This window comes from Salvelinus fontinalis, chromosome 6 (genome assembly GCF_029448725.1).
Source record: "Salvelinus fontinalis isolate EN_2023a chromosome 6, ASM2944872v1, whole genome shotgun sequence".
NCBI classification, from domain to species: Eukaryota; Metazoa; Chordata; class Actinopteri; order Salmoniformes; family Salmonidae; genus Salvelinus; species Salvelinus fontinalis.
In genome coordinates this window covers 84798388-84816489 of record NC_074670.1, presented here as the reverse complement: position 1 = coordinate 84816489, position 18102 = coordinate 84798388, and the positions used below count along the sequence as shown (strand labels likewise).

At 50.5% G+C, this 18102-nt stretch overlaps 1 protein-coding gene across 1 annotated transcript in view; it reads left to right on the top strand.

The window, feature by feature from the left end:
- fgf16 (fibroblast growth factor 16) overlaps positions 1-15561 on the top strand; it is a 40583-nt gene extending 25022 nt beyond the window's left edge. The window contains exon 3 of the mRNA XM_055924466.1: positions 15225-15561. Coding sequence (XP_055780441.1) covers positions 15225-15470 — 246 coding nt within the window. The 3' untranslated portion in view covers positions 15471-15561. The remainder of the gene's footprint in view (positions 1-15224) is intronic.
- The last annotated feature ends 2541 nt before the right edge of the window (positions 15562-18102 follow it).

The following is an 18102-nucleotide window of genomic DNA, read 5'->3' as shown; positions in this document are numbered from 1 at the left end:
GATGGTACAATGATTCTCACTGGTTTAGATGGTACAATGATTCTCACTGGTTTAGATGGTACAATGATTCTCAGGGGTTTAGATGGTGCAATGATTCTCAGGGGTTTAGATGGTACAATGATTCTCAGTGGTTTAGATGGTACAATGATTCTCACTGGTTTAGATGGTACAATGATTCTCACTGGTTTAGATGGTACAATGATTCTCACTGGTTTAGATGGTACAATGATTCTCAGGGGTTTAGATGGTGCAATGATTCTCAGGGGTTTAGATGGTGCAATGATTCTCAGGGGTTTAGATGATGCAATGATTCTCAGTGGTTTAGATGGTGCAATGATTCTCAGTGGTTTAGATGGTGCAATGATTCTCAGGGGTTTAGATGGTGCAATGATTCTCACTGGTTTAGATGGTACAATGATTCTCACTGGTTTAGATGGTGCAATGATTCTCACTGGTTTAGATGGTACAATGATTCTCACTGGTTTAGATGGTACAATGATTCTCACTGGTTTAGATGGTGCAATGATTCTCACTGGTTTAGATGGTACAATGATTCTCAGGGGTTTAGATGGTACAATGATTCTCACTGGTTTAGATGGTGCAATGATTCTCACTGGTTTAGATGGTACAATGATTCTCAGGGGTTTAGATGGTGCAATGATTCTCACTGGTTTAGATGGTACAATGATTCTCACTGGTTTAGATGGTACAATGATTCTCACTGGTTTAGATGGTACAATGATTCTCACTGGTTTAGATGGTTCAATGATTCTCAGTGGTTTAGATGGTACAATGATTCTCACTGGTTTAGATGGTACAATGATTCTCAGGGGTTTAGATGGTACAATGATTCTCAGTGGTTTAGATGGTACAATGATTCTCAGGGGTTTAGATGGTACAATGATTCTCAGGGGTTTAGATGGTACAATGATTCTCAGGGGTTTAGATGGTACAATGATTCTCAGTGGTTTAGATGGTACGATGATTCTCTCAGTGGTTTAGATGGTACAATGATTCTCAGGGGTTTAGATGGGACAACACACTGACAGAACAGCCAATAAGAGGGAGATTATTCCAGTGTGTGGGTGTGACCTGCTATCAGGTGTCTCAGGGACATACCTGGGGCCTCTAAGTCTCCATAGCAGGTCCTTTATGTTGGGGTTAACAACAGACAGACTGTCTCCTTAGCAGGTCCTTTATGTTGGGGATAACAACAGACAGACTGTCTCCGTAGCAGGTCCTTTATGTTGGGGTTAACAACAGACAGACTGTCTCCTTAGCAGGTCCTTTATGTTGGGGATAACAACAGACAGACTGTCTCCGTAGCAGGTCCTTTATGTTGGGGTTAACAACAGACAGACTGACTCCTTAGAAGGTCCTTTATGTTGGGGATAACAACAGACAGACTGTCTCCTTAGCAGGTCCTTTATGTTGGGGTTAACAACAGACAGACTGACTCCTTAGCAGGTCCTTTATGTTGGGGATAACAACAGACAGACTGTCTCCTTAGCAGGTCCTTTATGTTGGGGATAACAACAGACAGACTGTCTCCTTAGCAGGTCCTTTATGTTGGGGATAACAACAGACAGACTGTCTCCTTAGCAGGTCCTTTATGTTGGGGATAACAACAGACAGACTGTCTCCTTAGCAGGTCCTTTATGTTGGGGTTAACAACAGACAGACTGACTCCTTAGCAGGTCCTTTATGTTGGGGATAACAACAGACAGACTGTCTCCTTAGCAGGTCCTTTATGTTGGGGATAACAACAGACAGACTGACTCCTTAGCAGGTCCTTTATGTTGGGGATAACAACAGACAGACTGTCTCCTTAGCAGGTCCTTTATGTTGGGGATAACAACAGACAGACTGTCTCCTTAGCAGGTCCTTTATGTTGGGGATAACAACAGACAGACTGTCTCCTTAGCAGGTCCTTTATGTTGGGGTTAACAACAGACAGACTGTCTCCTTAGCAGGTCCTTTATGTTGGGGTTAACAACAGACAGACTGTCTCCCTAGCAGGTCCTTTATGTTGGGGATAACAACAGACAGACTGTCTCCGTAGCAGGTCCTTTATGTTGGGGATAACAACAGACAGACTGTCTCCGTAGCAGGTCCTTTATGTTGGGGATAACAACAGACAGACTGTCTCCGTAGCAGGTCCTTTATGTTGGGGTTAACAACAGACAGACTGACTCCTTAGCAGGTCCTTTATGTTGGGGATAACAACAGACAGACTGTCTCCGTAGCAGGTCCTTTATGTTGGGGTTAACAACAGACTGTCTCCGTAGCAGGTCCTTTATGTTGGGGTTAACAACAGACAGACTGTCTCCGTAGCAGGTCCTTTATGTTGGGGTTAACAACAGACAGACTGTCTCCGTAGCAGGTCCTTTATGTTGGGGTTAACAACAGACAGACTGTCTCCTGTCTCCGTAGCAGGTCCTTTATGTTGGGGTTAACAACAGACAGACTGACTCCTTAGCAGGTCCTTTATGTTGGGGTTAACAACAGACAGACTGTCTCCTTAGCAGGTCCTTTATGTTGGGGTTAACAACAGACAGACTGTCTCCTTAGCAGGTCCTTTATGTTGGGGTTAACAACAGACAGACTGTCTCCCTAGCAGGTCCTTTATGTTGGGGATAACAACAGACAGACTGTCTCCGTAGCAGGTCCTTTATGTTGGGGTTAACAACAGACAGACTGTCTCCTTAGCAGGTCCTTTATGTTGGGGATAACAACAGACAGACTGACTCCGTAGCAGGTCCTTTATGTTGGGGTTAACAACAGACAGACTGTCTCCGTAGCAGGTCCTTTATGTTGGGGATAACAACAGACAGACTGTCTCCGTAGCAGGTCCTTTATGTTGGGGATAACAACAGACAGACTGTCTCCTTAGCAGGTCCTTTATGTTGGGGATAACAACAGACAGACTGTCTCCGTAGCAGGTCCTTTATGTTGGGGATAACAACAGACAGACTGTCTCCTTAGCAGGTCCTTTATGTTGGGGATAACAACAGACAGACTGTCTCCTTAGCAGGTCCTTTATGTTGGGGATAACAACAGACAGACTGTCTCCGTAGCAGGTCCTTTATGTTGGGGATAACAACAGACAGACTGTCTCCGTAGATGGTCCTTTATGTTGGGGATAACAACAGACAGACTGTCTCCTTAGCAGGTCCTTTATGTTGGGGTTAACAACAGACAGACTGTCTCTATAGCAGGTCCTTTATGTTGGGGATAACAACAGACAGACTGTCTCCTTAGCAGGTCCTTTATGTTGGGGATAACAACAGACAGACTGTCTCCTTAGCAGGTCCTTTATGTTGGGGATAACAACAGACAGACTGTCTCCTGTCTCCGTAGCAGGTCCTTTATGTTGGGGTTAACAACAGACAGACTGACTCCTTAGCAGGTCCTTTATGTTGGGGTTAACAACAGACAGACTGTCTCCTGTCTCCGTAGCAGGTCCTTTATGTTGGGGTTAACAACAGACAGACTGTCTCCGTAGCAGGTCCTTTATGTTGGGGATTATGTTACATTTCTAGCAATATACTGTATGTCAATGTCATTATTTGTCAACATTTACAACACACCTGCCTGATGTAACTAAAATGAGCTTCTCAAGACGATAGAGTTCTCTTTGGATGTCATGAATGCACCAATTTGTAAGTCGCTCTGGATAAGAGCGTCTGCTAAATGACTTAAATGTAATGTAATGTAAATGTAAATGAGATGCTCAGCTATACAGAATTAATAAATACTGATTCTTTATGGGGTAGTAGACGTGGTGGCGTAGCAGGAAGCTTGGAACAGACAGGGTGGCGTAGCAGGAAGCTTGGAACAGACGTGGTGGCGTAGCAGGAAGCTTGGAACAGACAGGGTGGCGTAGCAGGAAGCTTGGAACAGACGTGGTGGCGTAGCAGGAAGCTTGGAACAGACGTGGTGGCGTAGCAGGAAGCTTGGAACAGACATGGTGGCGTAGCAGGAAGCTTGGAACACACGTGGTGGCGTAGCAGGAAGCTTGGAACAGACATGGTGGCGTAACAGGAAGCTTGGAACAGACATGGTGACGTAGACGAAGAGCGATGAATGGTATGGTTAATTGTCTCTGGACAACAGACGAAGAGCGATGAATGGTACGGTTAGTTATTCCTGGACAACAGACGAAGAGCGATGAATGGATCAGTGGTTCACCAATCAGGGCCTCGATTGGCTTAGCAACAGTAACAGGATGTGATGTCTAATGAAAACAATTCTTCGAGACCATCCGGTGACATCCTGACAACTGATTCACGGAAAACTGGACAATGTTCTTGAAACGCGTCATAAAACATGAATGATATTCTGAGAACACGTTCTGGCTATGTTCTGTTTAACATTAAGGGAAGGTTGTCCAACTCTAACGCCAAAATGTGCTTGAAAAGGTTCTCAGAAAGTTTTTGATCAGCTAGTTCCCCCTAGCTGACGGAAAACTGGACACTCAAACATCAGGGAAACGTTACAAAAACGTTCTCTCGCCCTAGAATTGTTAGCTGGGTATGTGCCTGGCCTCCTGGTGTGTGTTTACAGACAACACCCCTCCACACAGCCCTGACCCCTAAACCCTAACCCCTAGCCCCTACATTCTAGCTACTAACCCCTAGCCCCTAACCCCTTACCCCTAACCCCTCCACACAGCCCTAACCCCTAGCCCCTAGCCCCTAACCCCTAACCCCTAGCTCCTAACCCCTATCCCCTAAACCCTAACCTCTAGCCCCTAGCCACTAACCCCTAACCCCTAACCCCGAGCCCCTAACCCCTAACCCCTAACCCCTAGCCCCTAACCCCTAGCCCCTAACCTCGAGCCCCTAACCCCTAACCCCTAACCCCTAGCCCCTAACCCCTAGCCCCTAACCTCGAGCCCCCAACCCCGAGCCCCTAACCCCTAACCCCTAGCCCCTAACCCCGAGCACCTAACCCCTAACCCCTAGCCCCTAACCCCTCCACACAGCCATAACCCCTAACCCGTAAACCCTAACCCCTAGCCCCTAACCCCGAGACCCTAACCCCTAACCCCTAGCCCCTAACACCCGAGCCCCTAACCCCTAACCCCTAGCCCCTAACCCCTAGCCCCTAACCCCTAACCCCTAGGTCCTAACCCCTAGCCCCTAACCCCTCCACACAGCCCTAACCCCTAGCCCCTGACCCCTAACCCCTAGCCCCTAACCCCGAGACCCTAAACCCTAACCTCTAACCCCTAGCCCCTAACCCATAGCCCCTAGCCCCTAACCCCTAGCCCCTAACCCCTAACCCCTAGCCCCTAGCCCCTAACCCCGAGCCCCTAACCCCTAACCCCTAACCCCTAGCCCCTAGCCCCTAACCCCTAACCCCTAGCCCCTAACCCCTAGCCCCAAACCCCAAGCCCCTAACCCCTAGCCCCTAACCCCTAGCCCCTAGCCCCTAACCCCTAGCCCCGAGCCCCTAACCCCTAGCCCCTAACCCCTAGCCCCTAACCCCTAACCCCTAGCCCCTAACCCCTAACCCCTAGCCCCTTACCCCTAACCCCTTACCCCTAGCCCCTAACCCCTAGCCCCTAACCCCTAGCCCCTAACCCTGAGCCCCTAACCCCTAACCCCTAGCCCCTAACCCCTAGCCCCTAACCCCTAGCCCCTTACCCCTAACCCCTAGCCCCTAACCCCTAACCCCTAGCCCCTAACCCCTAGCCCCTAACCCTTAACCCCAAGCCCCTAACCCCTAACCCCTAACCCCTAACCCCGAGCCCCTAGCCCCTAGCCCCTAGCCCCTAACCCCTAACCCCGAGCCCCTAACCCCTAACCACTAACCCCTAGCCCCTAACCCCTAGCCACTAACCCCCAAACACATTAATCTGCTGCCTGCAGTCCAAGTGTTCGTCCCAAATGGAACCCTATTTCCTATGGGCCCTGGCCAATAGTAGTGCACTATATAGGGAGTAGGCTACCATCTTCTATCTTATGATGTCAGGTTATACTACGCTCAGCCAAACAACTGAGAGATGGGCCAAGAGGGCAGACTATTCAGATACCCCAGAGGTTGGGCGAACACACGCACACACACACACACACACACACACACACACACACACACACACACACACACACACACACACACACACACACACACACACACACACACACACACACACACACACACTGAAACACACCCACCCTGACAGAGTGGTGTTGTCAGGCAGTTGTGTTCTATTGTTCCGTCCTGTTGGGTTCTATTGTTCTGTCCAGTTGGGTTCTATTGTTCTGTCCTGTTGGGTTCTATTGTTCTGTCCAGTTGGGTTCTATTGTTCTGTCCTGTTGGGTTCTATTGTTCTGTCCAGTTGGGTTCTATTGTTCTGTCCTGTTGGGTTCTATTGTTCTGTCCTGTTGGGTTCTATTGTTCTGTCCTGTTGGGTTCTATTGTTCTGTCCAGTTGTGTTCTATTGTTCTGTCCAGTTGTGTTCTATTGTTCTGTCCTGTTGGGTTCTATTGTTCTGTCCAGTTGTGTTCTATTGTTCTGTCCAGTTGTGTTCTATTGTTCTGTCCAGTTGTGTTCTATTGTTCTGTCCTGTTGTGTTCTATTGTTCTGTCCAGTTGTGTTCTATTGTTCTGTCCTGTTGGGTTCTATTGTTCTGTCCAGTTGTGTTCTATTGTTCTGTCCTGTTGGGTTCTATTGTTCTGTCCTGTTGGGTTCTATTGTTCTGTCCAGTTGTGTTCTATTGTTCTGTCCTGTTGGGTTCTATTGTTCTGTCCAGTTGTGTTCTATTGTTCTGTCCTGTTGGGTTCTATTGTTCTGTCCAGTTGTGTTCTATTGTTCTGTCCAGTTGTGTTCTATTGTTCTGTCCAGTTGTGTTCTATTGTTCTGTCCTGTTGGGTTCTATTGTTCTGTCCAGTTGTGTTGTATTGTTCTGTCCAGTTGTGTTCTATTGTTCTGTCCAGTTGTGTTCTATTGTTCTGTCCAGTTGTGTTCTATTGTTCTGTCCAGTTGTGTTCTATTGTTCTGTCCAGTTGTGTTCTATTGTTCTGTCCAGTTGTGTTCTATTGTTCTGTCCAGTTGTGTTCTATTGTTCTGTCCTGTTGGGTTCTATTGTTCTATCCTGTTGGGTTCTATTGTTCTGTCCTGTTGGGTTCTATTGTTCTGTCCTGTTGGGTTCTATTGTTCTATCCTGTTGTGTTCTATTGTTCTGTCCTGTTGTGTTCTATTGTTCTGTCCTGTTGGGGTCTATTGTTCTGTCCTGTTGGGTTCTATTGTTCTGTCCTGTTGGGTTCTATTGTTCTGTCCAGTTGTGTTCTATTGTTCCGTCCTGTTGGGTTCTATTGTTCTGTCCTGTTGTGTTCTATTGTTCTGTCCTGTTGGGTTCTATTGTTCTGTCCTGTTGGGTTCTATTGTTCTGTCCTGTTGGGTTCTATTGTTCTGTCCTGTTGGGTTAAATTGTTCTGTCCTGTTGGGTTCTATTGTTCTGTCCTGTTGGGTTCTATTGTTCTGTCCTGTTGGGTTCTATTGTTCTGTCCTGTTGGGTTCTATTGTAGAGTTGTAGACTAGTCTAGGGAGGACCATTATATTGTAGAGTTGTAGACTAGTCTAGGGAGGACCATTATATTGTAGAGTTGTAGACTAGTCTAGGGAGGACCATTGTATTGTCCCTAAACAAGATCAATAGGGCATCTTTATGAGCTGCAGGTCTCATGTTTAATGTTGCACCTGGCCTCTCCACTTCCTATCACCTAGCCTCTCCACTTCCTATCACCTAGCCTCTCCACTTCCTATCGCCTAGCCTCTCCACTTCCTATCACCTAGCCTCTCCACTTCCTATCACCTAGCCTCTCCACTTCCTATCACCTAGCCTCTCCACTTCCTATCGCCTAGCCTCTCCACTTCCTATCACCTGGCCTCTCCACTTCCTATCACCTGGCCTCTCCACTTCCTATCACCTGGCCTCTCCACTTCCTATCACCTGGCCTCTCCACTTCCTATCACCTGACCTCTCCACTTCCTATCACCTAGCCTCTCCACTTCCTATCTCCTGGCCTCTCCACTTCCTATCACCTGGCCTCTCCACTTCCTATCGCCTAGCCTCTCCACTTCCTATCACCTGGCCTCTCCACTTCCTATCGCCTGACCTCTCCACTTCCTATCACCTGGCCTCTCCACTTCCTATCACCTGGCCTCTCCACTTCCTATCACCTGGCCTCTCCACTTCCTATCACCTGGCCTCTCCACTTCCTATCGCCTGACCTCTCCACTTCCTATCACCTGGCCTCTCCACTTCCTATCACCTGGCCTCTCCACTTCCTATCACCTAGCCTCTCCACTTCCTATCTCCTGGCCTCTCCACTTCCTATCACCTGGCCTCTCCACTTCCTATCGCCTAGCCTCTCCACTTCCTATCACCTGGCCTCTCCACTTCCTATCACCTGGCCTCTCCACTTCCTATCGCCTGACCTCTCCACTTCCTATCACCTGGCCTCTCCACTTCCTATCACCTGGCCTCTCCACTTCCTATCACCTGGCCTCTCCCCTGCCTATCACCTGGCCTCTCCCCTGCCTATCACCTGGCCTCTCCACTTCCTATCACCTGGCCTCTCCACTTCCTATCACCTGGCCTCTCCACTTCCTATCACCTGGCCTCTCCACTTCCTATCACCTGGCCTCTCCACTTCCTATCACCTGGCCTCTCCACTTCCTATCACCTGGCCTCTCCACTTCCTATCACCTGGCCTCTCCACTTCCTATCACCTAGCCTCTCCACTTCCTATCACCTGGCCTCTCCACTTCCTATCACCTGGCCTCTCCACTTCCTATCCCCTGGCCTCTCCACTTCCTATCACCTGGCCTCTCCACTTCCTATCACCTGGCCTCTCCACTTCCTATCACCTGGCCTCTCCACTTCCTATCACCTGGCCTCTCCACTTCCTATCACCTGGCCTCTCCACTTCCTATCACCTGGCCTCTCCACTTCCCATCACCTGACCTCTCCACTTCCTATCACCTGACCTCTCCACTTCCTATCACCTGGCCTCTCCACTTCCCATCACCTGGCCTCTCCACTTCCTATCACCTGGCCTCTCCACTTCCTATCACCTGGCCTCTCCACTTCCTATCACCTGACCTCTCCACTTCCTATCACCTGGCCTCTCCACTTCCTATCACCTGGCCTCTCCACTTCCTATCACCTGGCCTCTCCACTTCCTATCACCTGGCCTCTCCACTTCCTATCACCTGGCCTCTCCACTTCCTATCACCTGACCTCTCCACTTCCTATCACCTGGCCTCTCCACTTCCTATCACCTGGCCTCTCCACTTCCTATCACCTGACCTCTCCACTTCCTATCACCTAGCCTCTCCACTTCCTATCACCTGACCTCTCCACTTCCTATCACATGGCCTCTCCACTTCCTATCACCTGGCCTCTCCACTTCCTATCACCTGACCTCTCCACTTCCTATCACATGGCCTCTCCACTTCCTATCACCTGGCCTCTCCACTTCCTATCACCTGACCTCTCCACTTCCTATCACCTAGCCTCTCCACTTCCTATCACCTGGCCTCTCCACTTCCTATCACCTGACCTCTCCACTTCCTATCACATGGCCTCTCCACTTCCTATCACCTGGCCTCTCCACTGCCTATCACCTGGCCTCTCCCCTGCCTATCACCTAGACAACCAGGTGAGGGGAGGTCCTTACTGAGACCTAGACAACCAGGTGAGGGGAGTTCCTTACTGTAACCTAGACAACCAGGTGAGGAGAATTCCTTACTGAGACCTAGACAACCAGGTGAGGAGAGTTCCTTACTGAGACCTAGACAACCAGGTGAGGAGAGTTCCTTACTGAGACCTAGACAACCAGGTGAGGAGAGTTCCTTACTGAGACCTAGACAACCAGGTGAGGAGAGTTCCTTACTGAGACCTAGACAACCAGGTGAGGGGAGTTCCTTACTGAGACCTAGACAACCAGGTGAGGGGAGTTCCTTACTGAGACCTAGACAACCAGGTGAGGGGAGTTCCTTACTGAGACCTAGACAACCAGGTGAGGGGAGTTCCTTACTGAGGCCTAGACAACCAGGTGAGGGGAGTTCCTTACTGAGACCTAGACAACCAGGTGAGGGGAGTTCCTTACTGAGACCTAGACAACCAGGTGAGGAGAGTTCCTTACTGAGACCTAGACAACCAGGTGAGGGGAGTTCCTTACTAGACCTAGACAACCAGGTGAGGGGAGTTCCTTACTGAGACCTAGACAACCAGGTGAGGGGAGTTCCTTACTGAGACCTAGACAACCAGGTGAGGGGAGTTCCTTACTAGACCTAGACAACCAGGTGAGGGGAGTTCCTTACTGAGACCTAGACAACCAGGTGAGGGGAGTTCCTTACTGAGACCTAGACAACCAGGTGAGGGGAGTTCCTTACTGAGACCTAGACAACCAGGTGAGGGGAGTTCCTTACTGAGGCCTAGACAACCAGGTGAGGGGAGTTCCTTACTGAGACCTAGACAACCAGGTGAGGGGAGTTCCTTACTGAGGCCTAGACAACCAGGTGAGGGGAGTTCCTTACTGAGACCTAGACCAGGTGAGGGGAGTTCCTTACTGAGACCTGGACAACCAGGTGAGGGGAGTTCCTTACTGAGACCTGGACAACCAGGTGAGGGGAGTTCCTTACTGAGACCTAGACAACCAGGTGAGGGGAGTTCCTTACTGAGACCTAGACAACCAGGTGAGGGGAGTTCCTTACTAGACCTAGACAACCAGGTGAGGGGAGTTCCTTACTGAGACCTAGACAACCAGGTGAGGAGAGTTCCTTACTGAGACCTAGACAACCAGGTGAGGGGAGTTCCTTACTGAGACCTAGACCAGGTGAGGGGAGTTCCTTACTGAGACCTGGACAACCAGGTGAGGGGAGTTCCTTACTGAGACCTGGACAACCAGGTGAGGAGAGTTCAGTGCGGTGGGCAGCTGGGAGGAGATGCTCTTATTCTCCATGGACTTTACAGTGTCCCAGAACTTTTGGGAGTTTGTGCTACAGGATGAAAATATCTGTTTGAAAAAGCTAGCCTTTGCTTTGCTAACTTCCTGTGTATATTGGTTCCTAACTTCCCTGAAAGTTGCATATCGCGGGGACTTTTCGATGCTATTACAGTCCGCCACAGGATGTTTTGTGTTGGTCAAGGGCAGACAGGTCTGGAGTGAACCAAGGGCTATATCTGTTACTGTTTCTAAATGGTTTGAATGGGGCATGCTTATTTAAGATGGTGAGGTAGGGACTTTTAAAGAATAACCAGGCATCCTCTACTGACGGGATGAGGTCAATATCCTTCCAGGATACCCGGGCCAGGTCGATTAGAAAGGCCTGCTCACTGAAGTGTTTTAGGGAGCATTTGACAGTGATGAGTGGAGGTCGTTTGACCACGGACCCATTACGGATGCAGGCAATGAGACAGTGATCGCTGAGATCTTGGTTGAAAACAGCAGAGGTGTATTTAGAGGGCAAGTTGGTCAGGATGATATCTATGAGGGTGCCCGTGTTTACGGATTTGGGGTTGTACCTGTTAGGTTCATTGATAATTTGTGTGAGATTGAGAGCATCTATCTTAGATTGTAGGACGGCCGGGGTGTTAAGCATGTCCCAGTTTAGGTCACCTAACAGCATGAACTCTGAAGATAGATGGGGGGCAATCAGTTCACATATGGTGTCCAGGGCACAGCTGGGGGATGAAGGGGGTCTATAACAAGCGGCAACGGTGAGAGACTTGTTTCTGGAAAGGTGGATTTTTAGAAGTAGAAGCTTGAATTGTTTGGGCACAGACCTGGATAGTAGGACAGAACTCTGCTGGCTATCTCTGCAGTAGATTGCAACTCCTCCCCCTTTGGCAGTTCTATCTTGTCGGAAAATGTTATAGTTAGGGATGGAAATTTCTGGATTTTTGGTGGCCTTCCTAAGCCAGGATTCAGACATGGCTAGGACATCCAGGTTGGCAGAGTGTGCTAAGGCAGTGAATAAAACACACTTAGGGAGGAGGCTTCTAATGTTAACATGCATGAAACCAGTGCTTTTACGGTTACAGAAGTCAACAAATGAGAGCGCCTGGGGAATGGGAGGGGAGATAGGCATTGCAGGGCCTGGGTTAACCTCTACATCACCAGAGGAACAGAGGAGGAGGAGGATAAGGGTACGGCTAAAGGCTATAAGAACTGGTCATCTAGTGCGTTGGGAACAGGGAGTAAAAGGAGCAGGTTTCTGGGCGCAGAAGAATAGATTCAAGGCATAATGTACAGACAAGGGTATGGTAGGATGTGAGTACAGTGAAAGTAAACCTAAGGCATTGAGTGACGATGAGAGAGGTTTTGTCTCTATTTAAGCCAGGTGCGGTCACCGCATTTGTGGGGGGTGGAACAACAGGGCTAGCTAAGGCATATTGAGCAGGGCTGGAGGCTCTACAGTGAAATAAGACATAAATCACTAACCAAAACAGCAATGGACAAGGCATAATGACTTTAGGGAGAGGCATGCGTAGCCGAGTGATCATAGAGCTAGAGACACGGCGATTCAGACAGCTAGCGGACCGGGGCGAGCAGAAGGGCCTTAGGGGGACGTCGTGACGGAAGAGTCTGTTGTAGCCCCCTCGGACGGTTACGTCGGCAGACCAGTCGTGATGGATCGGCAGGGCTCCATGTAGGCAGTAAAAGGGTCCAGGCCAAATGGCAAAATAGGTATTGTAGCCCAAGAAATTGGCTGATGGTCCTCTTCAGCTAACAGTCCGATATGCTCTAGACAGCTAGCGGGCTGCGGATAGCAGGCTAGCGGATGGGCCTTCAGGGGACGTCACGACGGAGGAGCCTGTTGAAACCTCTCGGGCGGATTATGACGGCAGACCAGTCGTGATGGATCGGCTGGGCTCCGTGAAAGGGGTCCAGGCCAATTGGCAAATATGTATAGCACGGGGCTAGTTCCAAGCTCACTGGTGCTTGCTTCAGGACAGAGACGTTAGCCAGGGGGTAGCCACTTGGATAGCAGCTAGCTAGCTGCAATAATCCAGGTGAAATCCAGGAGAAAAAGCAGTCCGGTATGCTCTGGGTTGAATCGCGCTGTGCAGACTGGCAGGAGGTGACCGGGCTAAAGGTTAGCTGATGACCGCTAGCAGTGGCTAGCTGACTTCTAGCTAGTAGCTAGTTAGCTGGCTAGCTTCTGTTTGGGGTTCCGGTTCTAAAGTATAAAAATAGCAGATCCATACCACATTGGGTGAGGCGGGTTGCAGGAGAGTATGTTGAAACGGAGGTTAAAAATATAAAAAATATGTACGAAATATATACGGAGGGAGAAAAAGATATATACTCAGGACACAAGACAAAGACATCTGAACTTCTACGCCATCTTGGATTCATGTATGGGCCGTAGCACCCTATTCCCTATGTAGTGCACTACTTTTGACTAGAGACCAATGGTAATCCCTATGGGTCGTAGTGCACTATAAAGGTAATAGGAGACCATTTGGGACTCAGTATCTCCCTGGTCTATCATAACCAGCTCCTGCCTCACAGAGCCTGGAACACTTTCTATTGGTTCAGTTCAGCTGATGGTAGACCTAGGAACCCTACCGCAAGGCATCAGGCTTTCTCTCCATTAGTCCCCCCCTTCTTACCTTCTCTCACCCCCTCATCAGGCTTTCTCTCCCTTAGTCCCCCCCTTCTTACCTTCTCTCACCCCCTCAGCAGGCTTTCTCTCCCTTAGTCCCCCCCTTCTTACCTTCTCTCACCCCCTCAGCAGGCTTTCTCTCCATTAGTCCCCCCCTTCTTACCTTCTCTCACCCCCTCATCAGGCTTTCTCTCCATTAGTCCCCCCCTTCTTACCTTCTCTCACCCCCTCAGCAGGCTTTCTCTCCATTAGTCCCCCCCTTCTTACCTTCTCTCTCCCTTAGTCACCCCCTTCTTACCTTCTCTCACCCCCTCAGCAGGCTTTCTCTCCATTAGTCCCCCCCTTCTTACCTTCTCTCACCCCCTCAGCAGGCTTTCTCTCCATTAGTCCCCCCCTTCTTACCTTCTCTCACCCCCTCAGCAGGCTTTCTCTCCATTAGTCCCCCCCTTCTTACCTTCTCTCACCCCCTCAGCAGGCTTTCTCTCCATTAGTCCCCCCCTTCTTACCTTCTCTCACCCCCTCATCAGGCTTTCTCTCCATTAGTCCCCCCCTTCTTACCTTCTCTCTCCCTTAGTCCCCCCCTTCTTACCTTCTCTCACCCCCTCAGCAGGCTTTCTCTCCATTAGTCCCCCCCTTCTTACCTTCTCTCACCCCCTCAGCAGGCTTTCTCTCCATTAGTCCCCCCCTTCTTACCTTCTCTCTCCCTTAGTCACCCCCTTCTTACCTTCTCTCACCCCCTCATCAGGCTTTCTCTCCATTAGTCCCCCCCTTCTTACCTTCTCTCTCCCTTAGTCACCCCCTTCTTACCTTCTCTCACCCCCTCATCAGGCTTTCTCTCCATTAGTCCCCCCCTTCTTACCTTCTCTCACCCCCTCAGCAGGCTTTCTCTCCATTAGTCCCCCCCTTCTTACCTTCTCTCTCCCTTAGTCCCCCCCTTCTTACCTTCTCTCACCCCCTCAGCAGGCTTTCTCTCCCTTAGTCCCCCCCTTCTTACCTTCTCTCACCCCGTCAGCAGGCTTTCTCTCCCTTAGTCCCCCCCTTCTGACATTCTCTCACCCCCTCAGCAGGCTTTCTCTCCCTTAGTCCCCCCCTTCTGACCTTCTCTCACCCCCTCAGCAGGCTTTCTCTCCCTTAGTCCCCCCCTTCTGACCTTCTCTCACCCCCTCAGCAGGCTTTCTCTCCCTTAGTCCCCCCCTTCTTACCTTCTCTCTCCCCGTCAGCAGGCTTTCTCTCCCTTAGTCCCCCCCTTCTTACCTTCTCTCTCCCCGTCAGCAGGCTTTCTCTCCCTTAGTCCCCCCCTTCTTACCTTCTCTCTCCCCGTCAGCAGGCTTTCTCTCCCTTAGTCCCCCCCTTCTTACCTTCTCTCACCCCCTCAGCAGGCTTTCTCTCCCTTAGTCCCCCCCTTCTTACCTTCTCTCTCCCCGTCAGCAGCTCTTTGTTGTTGATCATTGTGTTATGATCTGTTGCTGTGAAGTTTCCTCCTCAAACTGTTACCAAAATATTAATGACATATAAATGAACTAATCCATGAATTGTATCATAATTAAGCTGCTGTCCGGACACCACACTCAACCATCTCTCCCTCTCTTCCGCAGAAGAAGTTAACAGCAGAGTGTGTGTTGAGAGAGCAGTTTGAGGAGAATTGGTACAACACATACGCCTCTACGCTCTACAAACACACCGACACCGGCCGCTTCTACTACGTAGCGCTCAACAAGGACGGCTCGCCACGGGAGGGGGGAAGGACTAAGAAACACCAGAAACTAACGCACTTCCTGCCTCGGCCTGTGGAGATAGAGAAGATCCCCCAGGCTTACAGAGATCTGTTCCAATACAGGTGACCAGGGTTGAGCCTGGGAGAGAGGGATGAGGAGGAGGAAAGGGAGGAGAGCGGGATTAGGAGGAGGAAAGGGAGGAGAGTTTGGGACTAAGGTCAGGACTCAATACTCCCACTGACCTCGCTCCCACGCCTCCAGCCCCACGCCTCCAGCCCCACGCCTCCAGCCCCACGCTTCCAGCCCCACGCCTCCAGCCCCACTCCTCCAGCCCCACGCCTCTAGCCCCACGCCTCCAGCCCCACTCCTCCAGCCCCACGCCTCCAGCCCCACGCCTCCAGCCCCACTCCTCCAGCCCCACTCCTCCAGCCCCACGCCTCCAGCCCCACGCCTCCAGCCCCACTCCTCCAGCCCCATGCCTCCAGCCCCACTCCTCCAGCCCCACGCCTCCAGCCCCACGCCTCCAGCCCCACTCCTCCAGCCCCACGCCTCCAGCCCCACGCCTCCAGCCCCACTCCTCCAGCCCCACGCCTCCAGCCCCACGCCTCCAGCCCCACTCCCCCTATGAAGGTGTTTATATATTGCCTCTCCAGCCAAAAGGCCCCCGTCCCGTTCCTCCCAATGGACCACCAACCAGAGAGATAAACATGGCTTGTGTTCCTGGACGTTACCACTATGAGAGGACTGTTTGACCTCAGAGGGGTCAGAGCAGAGACGCTCTTCTCTCCAGCCACTGAGGAGAGAGGGGGGGTCCTACTACAGGGAGGTGTCATTGGGCCCATAAGACCTCACTCTGGAGGAGAGAGGGGGGGGGGGGTCCTACTACAGGGAGGTGTCATTGGGCCCATAAGACCTCACTCTGGAGGAGAGAGGGGGGGGGGGGGGGTCCTACTACAGGGAGGTGTCATTGGGCCCATAAGACCTCACTCTGGAGGAGAGAGGGGGGGTCCTACTACAGGGAGGTGTCATTGGGCCCATAAGACCTCACACTGGAGGAGAGAGGGGGGGTCCTACTACAGGGAGGTGTCATTGGGCCCAAAGGACCTCACTCTGGAGGGGAGACGGGGGGGGGGGGGGGGGTCCTACTACAGGGAGGTGTCATTGGGCCCATAAGACCTCACACTGGAGGAGAGAGGGGGGGTCCTACTACAGGGAGGTGTCATTGGGCCCATAAGACCTCACTCTGGAGGAGAGAGGGGGGGGGGGGTCCTACTACAGGGAGGTGTCATTGGGCCCATAAGACCACACTCTGGAGGAGAGAGGGGGGGGGGGGGGGGGGGTCCTACTACAGGGAGGTGTCATTGGGCCCATAAGACCTCACACTGGAGGAGAGAGGGGGGAGGGGGGTCCTACTACAGGGAGGTGTCATTGGGCCCATAAGACCTCACTCTGGAGGAGAGAGGGGGGGTCCTACTACAGGGAGGTGTCATTGGGCCCATAAGACCTCACTCTGGAGGAGAGAGGGGGGGGGGGGGGTCCTACTACAGGGAGGTGTCATTGGGCCCATAAGACCTCACTCTGGAGGGGAGACGGGGGGGTCCTACTACAGGGAGGTGTCATTAGGCCCATAAGACCTCACTCTGGAGGGGAGCACAGAGTCGAGCGGAGGAGATAATCTCTTCACTAAACGGATACGGGGGGGAGATGGAGGGAGAAAGACTGGACTGGCGTCAGGCCTGTATGACTGCCTAACCCACCCTGGGATAACCGCAGGTTAAAACCACCTGAACCACTAACCACCTGAAGAAGACAAAGACTTTTCCTGATGAGAACCACTTTTATACATAATAAGATACTTAACCAGCATTCACTGCAAATATGAAAAGGGTTTGGGGTTAGTCCTCAGCAGTTTGAGTAGCACCAAGGGGTCTGAGGACTAGTAATGAACAAGTAATGGAAAGTTGATCAGACGAGCTGAGATGACCAGTGGACACTACTCTAGCCAAGCCATTCACCACAGCAACCAGAGAACTCCAGGGAGGGAGGGAGGGATTGACCAATGGAAGTTGAGAGAATGTCAGAGTGTTCTAAAGCAACGTGTAGAGAGAACTCATCTTCTGACTAGTCATTGTGATGTCAGAGTGTTCTAAATCAACGTGTAGAGAACTCATCTTCTGACTAGTCATTGTGATGTCAGAGTGTTCTAAATCAACGTGTAGAGAACTCATCTTCTGACTAGTCATTGTGATGTCAGAGTGTTCTAAATCAACGTGTAGAGAACTCATCTTCTGACTAGTCATTGTGATGTCAGAGTGTTCTAAATCAACGTGTAGAGAACTCATCTTCTGACTAGTCATTGTGATGTCAGAGTGTTCTAAATCAACGTGTAGAGAACTCATCTTCTGACTAGTCATTGTGATGTCAGAGTGTTCTAAATCAACGTGTAGAGAACTCATCTTCTGACTAGTCATTGTGATGTCAGAGTGTTCTAAATCAACGTGTAGAGAACTCATCTTCTGACTAGTCATTGTGATGTCAGAGTGTTCTAAATCAACGTGTAGAGAGAACTCATCTTCTGACTAGTCATTGTGATGTCAGAGTGTTCTAAATCAACGTGTAGAGAACTCATCTTCTGACTAGTCATTGTGATGTCAGAGTGTTCTAAATCAACGTGTAGAGAACTCATCTTCTGACTAGTCATTGTGATGTCAGAGTGTTCTAAATCAACATGTAGAGAACTCATCTTCTGACTAGTCAT